This window comes from Homarus americanus, unplaced genomic scaffold (assembly GCF_018991925.1).
Source record: "Homarus americanus isolate GMGI-L3 unplaced genomic scaffold, GMGI_Hamer_2.0 scaffold26351, whole genome shotgun sequence".
NCBI classification, from domain to species: Eukaryota; Metazoa; Arthropoda; class Malacostraca; order Decapoda; family Nephropidae; genus Homarus; species Homarus americanus.
The window spans coordinates 8,025,163-8,033,430 of record NW_024724368.1 but is presented as its reverse complement, the minus strand read 5'-3'; the positions used below and the strand labels follow the sequence as shown (position 1 = coordinate 8,033,430).

Genomic DNA, 8,268 nt, shown 5'->3' with positions numbered 1-8,268 from the left:
ACAGGTCAACACCCACGCCTCCACCACCACCCACATACCTGCACACACACACACACACACACACCTTGCCTTGCTCCAAACAGCCTGCCCCAAACAAACTTCGTCAGATAGCCCTACCGCCCATCATACCTTCAACCACGTAAAGTTATTTCTGATTGTATCGGAGGATCTTAGAAAACTTAGCAAACACACTGTAAAACATTGTTATATAATAAATCTCATGAACACTGTGTAAAATATTCATCCTTGGATTTTCTTGCTCAAATTATCTCTGTAACGTAGTTAAAAAAGAAAGTGATTGTAAAACATATACGCCTTCACTCGATGTTAAATATCAGTCCAATATTTATGAAAAAGTCATTAAAAATTCAAGCATATTCGTTTAGAAATCCCTGGATGGCGGCGTGTTTAGACAACGACTATGACAACAACCATGGGAGAGGACTCATCCTGCAACATGACTTGACTCACCATGGTCAGTTGTATCAAGTGACGCGGAATTCCACTGAAAACTGGTGGAGGAGGGGGGTTGGATCACAAGACAACAGCTGGTGGAAAGTGGGGAAATATAAATTTCAGACCCACTAGAAAAATCAAATAAAAAATCTTTTGATTTACATTCGTCCGTCTGGCTGTTCGTCCTTCCTTACCGCGAAGTTTGCGTATGGTTACCTAATAAATGCCTGGCATCCTGCAATGGAATGTTGTTGGGTTCTTTATACAGGCATTTTAATTATCTAATACATTTACATGAATGTTTACAGATTTTTAACCTGGTGAAGACACACCATACGTCTCTTACAAAAGCACACTCAATAGACTAATTTTCAATTCCAGTCACACGGAGCAATTGCTAAAAAAAATTAATTCAACGGATTTGCGTTCTGTAGAAATAAATCACGAAGATGTTTACAGTATTCCAGGAAGGAGAAAATGGAATGATATTGTTTTTGTGAGCTGCGTCACTCCATACGGAGTCCGTTACTTCCCCTGGGAGGAAGGTTCTGGCGGCTCTTTAAACCTCTAAAATAAGACAAAATATATTCGACATGGTTTCTTTCGACACCTTGAAATACGAGTAATATCCGGCTGAGTTACGGGATTTATTAATAAACATGAAGTAAAAACACATTGTTGTTTGTCTCCGGGTTACATTAAAAGGTGTCTCAATATTGTCAATGTTTCTGTGCCTCTCAGGATATTTTCCCAAGATTATAGAAGGTAAGTGAAGAATCAGAGCCGCTGGTCTGTATAGTGGGTGATAGAGGAGGTTTAGGACGACACCTCAAAGCCTACAAAGGCCGCATTGATGTTAAGAGTTTATAGTTACATTCATTATAGCGTAGGCGCAGCTGTACCAGTGTAGTATAGGCCCTTGTTGCTAGGCTCACGGTGGTGCTTAGATACAACGTTAACACCTCGAGTATGATGGTCACTGAGCACGACGAATTAATCAAGCGTGTAAAATATCTTAGCACTTAAGTACGATGACATCCTTTCGAGTAAGATGGCACTGTACTCAGGGGTTTAAGTCGTCGTACTAAAGGGATTAAGTGCTGGTGTACACTAGGTGAGACCAGTCTCCCCCCCCCACCATGGGCCGACCACGTCTCCCTACTCGTATCGTTTTAAATCTTTCCATTGCAGAATACAACTCTACACAGCACAAGTCAGTGTGTTTACCACATACCACCAAGCCAGCTGCCAATACCACTTATTATATAACAGTCGACAAATGACGGTAATAACAGTAAATCTTGAAATGTGCAAAATATCTAATTTCCGTATTTGTTCGTGAGAATTAAACCGGCAGTTAGACTCCAATTGTTTTTTTTTTCCTATTTCCGCCCATTACTCGAGGCTGTCGGTCATAAATCATCCGTAATCATTAATGTAAAATTAAAGCTGGAATATTGTGTTGGCAGAGAAAGTTTTATACATGGAGAAGAACGTGGCGAGGAGAGCTGAGGTCAACGTGTGCCTCGCCACTCCCCCAGCGTGTACCTCACCATCCCTCCAGCGTGTACCTCACCATCCCTCCAGCGTGTACCTCAACATCCCTCCAGCGTGTACCTCACCATCCCTCCAGCGTGTACCTCAACATCCCTCCAGCGTGTACCTCACCATCCCTCCAGCGTGTACCTCAACATCCCCCAGCGTGTTACCTCACCACTCCCGCGTGCCACCATCCCTCCAGCGTGTACCTCAACATCCCTCAGTGTGTCCTCACCACTCCAGTGTGTACCTCACCATCCTCCAGCGTGTACCTCAACATCCCTCCAGTGTGTACCTCCCATCCCCCCAGCGTGTGCCTCGCCACTCCCCAGCGTGTACCTCATCATCCCTCCAACGTGTACCTCATCATCCCTCCAACGTGCCTCAACATCCCTCCAGTGTGTACCTCATCATCCTTCAACATGCCTCAACATCCCTCCAGCGTGTACCTCATCATCCCCAACGTGTGCCTCAACATCCCTCCAGTGTGTACCTCATCATCCCTCCACGTGTACCTCAACATCCCTCAGTGTGTACCTCATCATCCCTCAACGTGTACCTCTCCACTCCTCCAGTGTGTGCCTCATCATCCCTCCAACGTGTGCCTCTCCACTCCTCCAACGTGTACCTCAACATCCCTCCAGTGTGTGCCTCATCATCCCTCCAACGTGTGCCTCAACATCCCTCAGTGTGTACCTCATCATCCCTCCAACGTGTACCTCAACATCCCTCAGTGTGCCTCTGTGCCTCAACATCCCTCCAGTGTGTGCCTCAACATCCTCCAGCGTGTGCCTCCCACCATCCTCCAGTGTGTGCCTCAACATCCCTCCAGTGTGTACCTCATCATCCCTCCAACGTGTTCCTCAACGCATCCCTCCAGTGTGTACCTCATCATCCCTCCAACGTGTGCCTCAACATCCCTCCAGTGTGTGCCTCAACATCCCCCCGTGTGCCTCACCATCCCTCCAGTGTGTACCACAACATCCCCCCAGCGTGTGCCTCGCCATCCCTCCAGCGTGTACCTTAACATCCCCCCCAGCGTGTACCTGTCCCTCCAGCGTGTGCCTCCAACATCCCCCCAGCGTGTACCTCACCACTCCCGCGTGTGCCTCACCATCCCTCCAGCGTGTGCCTCGCTACCTCCTCCAGCGTGTGCCTCGCCACCTCCTCCAGCGAGTGCCTCGCCACTCCCCCAGTGGGTGCCTCGCCACTCCTTCAACGAGTGCCTGCCACTCCTCCAGCGTGTACCTCACCACTCCCGCGTGTACCTCACCATCCCTCCAGCGTGTACCTCGCTACTCCTCCAGTGTGTGCCTCGCCACTCCTCCAACGAGTGCCTCGCCACTCCCCCAGTGGGTGCCTCGCCACTCCTTCAACGAGTGCCTGCCACTCCTCCAGCGTGTACCTCGCCTCCTATTTTTGTCTTAATAATCATGGTGGGGCGGGCATGTCTCCCTTTATGGTGGGTTCCATGAAATACTACTGTTATAATTTACAATGTGCAAACCTTCTATTCTCGATCCATTTCCAAAATAGACTAATACTCTTGTTCCAAACTCCTTACCGGCTCATGGTGACGGAATAAAGGTGATGTCTTTTACCCGAAATTAATATAATGATTTCGAAAGACTATACAGAATATCATCCACTACGAATGACTCCGCCTGCAAAACATGTGATATAGAGTAGATGAGTGTATGCTACTGCACTACTGTCTATGGGTATGAGTGCATGTTACTTTTCTATTCTAATAATAATAATAATAATAATAATAAAACTAGTAATTAACGGTTTATTGCAAGAGCACGGCAACGGGAAGGATGAAAATATACCGTTACATAATTGGGGAATGGGTCTCTTGATTGACAAATAATATACAAGTAACATACTGTAAGAGATACAAATATGATACGTATATAATAACTAGGGGGGAGAAGGTCATACTACAGGGCATTTCAACATAGCGACAGCGTAAAAAGGTAAGAGATTGATTACGAGATTGTCATGGGTTGCGTTAGGCTTACCCACGCAACCAACTCCAAAGCTTGTTTTACTAGAGATAAGACACCCGGCGAGGCATAACTGGGACATGTATTGTCCATTAGTGTATGTTAGCCAACCTTTAGGGGGGTGGGCAGTGAAACAGTGTTGTATTGTTCATCCCTTCACACCCAAAAACCTCATTTTAAGACAGTATCCCCTGAACCATGGGTTAGTTAAGAAGTCGTCTTGACTCTCTCCCTCCTCAAAGGGAGCGGGACACCACACCACACAGAGTCCTCCACTGCCACTCCGCCTGTGGACCGTCGTCGACACGAGATTAAGCGTGTTAACCTTGGTTGTTATCCCCATGGAAATATCACGTGTGGATGCCTGATTGCAACAAGAGCAATCCAGGCTGGCCTATCAAATCTACAGTAAATGGTTAATCAATTCACGTTTACAGAGTTCTCCTGCACGACACCCGTCTACAGTGACCGTGATCGACACGAGACTAAGTGTGTTAATCTAGGTTTGTTATCCCCGTGGAAATATCACGTGTGGAAGCCTGGTTGCGACAAAAGCAATCCAGGCTGGTCTATTGCACCTAAATGGTTAATTCAAGTCACGCTTACCAGTTCTCCTTGCCGTGACAACCGTCTACAGTGACTGTCAGTGACGCGAGACTATGTGTGGTAACCCAAGAGTTTTTGTTGTTGTTATGGCCCGTGGAAAGAAGTTCTTGTGCGGAAGCCTGGTTGCAACAGAGGCAATCCAGGCTGACAGTAAATGTATCACTTGAAGAATTAAGGCTCTGTTAAGTTATACCCATAGTAGAGTAATCACATGTGTCCCCAAGTTGAAATTCTCTTTCAGAAGATTAATTTTATTACAGCGTGAACGTGAGTGATTCATATATCCATGCAAATTGTAAATCATTGTATGGAAGCTTGACAAATAAATGTAAGTGCAATTATCTGCCCGTATCTGTGATCCGATCTTATTACTAAAGGTAATGACTGATTGGTTATGACAAAGTATAACCAATAACTTAGATGGATGTTGGAAATTAATGGAATTCATTAAATCATCATTTATCAAGTATAAATCATGGAATGTCGAGTGGTGGAGTGAAATTCTACGTAGATATGCCATAATCTCCTGTAAGTAACCAGTGTGAAGGTATCGAACTCAACGGTAAGAAATAAGAAATACGACATATTATTATCTTTATATAATATAATCCACTCATACTACCATCGATTGACCCAAAACCATGACAGAGATGTTGATAATTTTTACAATGGATGGGATTGAGCTGTTCTTAAAGCGATCAGTACGTGCTTGTATGGGCTTGATGCAGTTGTGGTGTCGAACAGAAATTCGCGGACGAGGGATCTCGGGTAGAAGTGGGAGCCGGTGTCGAGGATGGTGCAGAAGCTTCTCACCAAATTTGCGTGGTGATGGTCAGAGAGTTTATGGGTATGAGAATATTACCGTATGGGTATGAGTGCATGTTACTGTCTATGGATATGAATGCATGTTACTATGGACATGAGTGCATGTTACTGTCTATGGATATGAATGCATGTTACTATGGACATGAGTGCATGTTACTGTCTATGGGTATGAGCATGTTACTGTCTATGGACATGAGTGCATGTTACTGTCTGTGGGTATAAGTTAATGTTAGTCTAAATATAAATTTAATGTCAAACTCCACAACTCACACACCAGGCGGCAGCACTCATTCGGTGTTGTGATGTGGCCTTGATCATGGCTAAGATTAAGTTAATGAAATATATGTAATAATAAGGTAGATAAATTATGAAGAAAAATGTCAGTATGTTGTGGTTCAGTGTTCGTCTGGAGTAAAACTCTAGTACTGGAAGCTAGAAGGCTGCTTTCTCCTATTGACACTGTCTACTCTGGTAGTTCATGCTAACATACCCTCTTCCTGTGTTACTGTGTGTTATTTATATACCACTTGGGTCTTCTCTATATTTTCATACTAATATCATCATCATCATCATTAAAAATAGTGTTGGAAGGACACGACCCTGGAGAGGCGTCAGTGACCCATGCACGACCACTATCTCCTCCAGTCTCTCACAGGTGTACATATTTGTGAAATCTGTATACACAACCTGCACGCGTCACAACACTCACCTGATCTCCCGGTTAATTAAGCTTGCCAAAACAGTGCCGCTGCTGCCGTTACACAGGGCGAGGAATTAAAGTCGTAAGTAGATTTGTTTGTATTTGGTAATGAGGCCAGGCATATCCTCAGGGGGAGAGGAAAACAATGGGCTTTTACCTGAATGTAACGTAAACACAAACCTCGTGCATTACAGACCTACATCAAAGCCTGGCTGAACCTCGGCTGGAGGTCATGCAAGCAGCCTAGTTAACATTATCCCCAAGGCACCCAGCGGCTTTAGTCCTGTCGCTTGTTAATACATTTCATCTGAGGTTCAATTTCGTCATAATAAACAGTAAATAACACATACAGTGAACGCAGTGAATTCACCGCTGGTCCCTTCCATCATTAATAAGTCTGTGAAGAGGGAAAAAATCGACGAAATATCCTTGTGCTGACGATAACAATATTTTGGTGGTTGGTAGAGATGTTATCGCTTCAAAAGAAGGTCCCTAAAACTGTCCACGATATAAAACGTAAAAAAATTATACCTTGTGTTATTTATTAAGCCGAGGGGCGACGATATATGAGGTATTTTAAGAGTCAAGTGATCTAGGACTCCCAAGAACCAAGCAGTGTAACTAACATGATAGTCATCACTAGGGGGCTACCCACACCATCCACTCATCATCAGGGGCTACCGACACCGCCCACTCATCATCAGGGCTACCCACACCATCCACTCACCACCCACTCATTAATAGGGCTACTGGCTACCCACACCACCTATTCATCACCAGGGGCTACCCACACCGCCCACTCATCATCAGGGCTACCCACACCCACTCATTAATAGGGCTACTGGCTACCCACCCTCATCACCAGGGCCACCCACACCACCCACTCATCACCAGGGGCTACCCACACCACCCACTCACCCAGGGGCTACCCACACCATCCCTCACCACCATTAGGGCTACTGGCACACCCCTCATCACCAGGGCTCACCCCACACCCCTCATCACCACACCATCACCAGGGGCTACCCACCACCCCCATCACCAGGGCTACCCACCACCATCCTACCCACTCATTACCCACCCACCCACTCACTACTGGCTACCCACCACCTACTCATCACCAGGGGCTACCCACATCCTACCCACTCACCACCCACTCATTAATAGGGCTACTGGCTACCCACACCACCTACTCATCACCAGGGGCTACCCACACCGCCCACTCATCATCAGGGCTACCCACACCACCCACTCACCACCCACTCATTAATAGGGCTACTGGCTACCCACACCACCTACTCATCACCAGGGGCTACCCACACCGCCCACTCATCATCAGGGCTACCCATACCACCCACTCATTAATAGGGCTACTGGCTACCCACACCACCCACTCATCACCAGGGGCTACCCACACCATAAACGACCTGGCTGGCGTGGCTAGTCACCTGAGCTCCAGGAACTTCCTCGTCATTAATGATCAACTCGTGACAAGACATCAATTTCAGCAGTAATTAGGCTGTCATCATTAGTTAACTCTACCCAATCATAAAATTGTATTCTAACATAAACATGAGTGTATTGGGTGTAAAAATAGATTTGCTCTTAAAGCTCAAACTGTTACTCGACAATAAATACAGAAATTTAAATATAGAAACTCTTATTAAATTAAATGTAAACGTGAAGTTAAAATATGTCTTAAAATAAAAACTACGATTCCTTCAGTGCATTGTGATGTCTGAGGGTGAAATACCAGACGGGGAGAGAAGCTAATATTGGGGGAGAGTTACAACAGAGGGAGGCGGAATAGAAGTGGGGAGGGAAGGGACAGGGCAGTAGGGTTACTGGGAATGAGAAGTTGAGAGGGCAAACATCCACTTCATCCCCCCCCCCCACACACTCCAGAAAAAGAAGGCATTTCCCCTTAAAACTGCTCCAGGCATTAAGCAGATGCCACCAACTAACTGATCAAAAACACTGACCCCCTCCCCCCTCCCAAAGCCTCCTACTTAAGACTACCCCCTTAACACATACACACACCAGTTAGCTATACATACAACATAAACTATCGCGACCTAACACAAAACTCTGATATTACTGACCAAAGGCACTTGATGTCCTTAATTCCTGACA

At 45.8% G+C, this 8,268-nt stretch overlaps 1 protein-coding gene across 1 annotated transcript; it reads left to right on the top strand.

Moving 5' to 3' along the window:
• Nucleotides 1-396: 396 nt before the first annotated feature.
• LOC121864290 (extensin-1-like) lies at nt 397-6,386 on the top strand. Its single transcript, XM_042363377.1, has 5 exons — nt 397-475; nt 1,198-1,221; nt 1,648-1,673; nt 1,926-3,347; nt 6,330-6,386. Exons 1-5 carry the CDS (start codon nt 397-399, stop codon nt 6,384-6,386), a joined length of 1,608 nt encoding a protein of 535 aa, XP_042219311.1.
• The last annotated feature ends 1,882 nt before the right edge of the window (nt 6,387-8,268 follow it).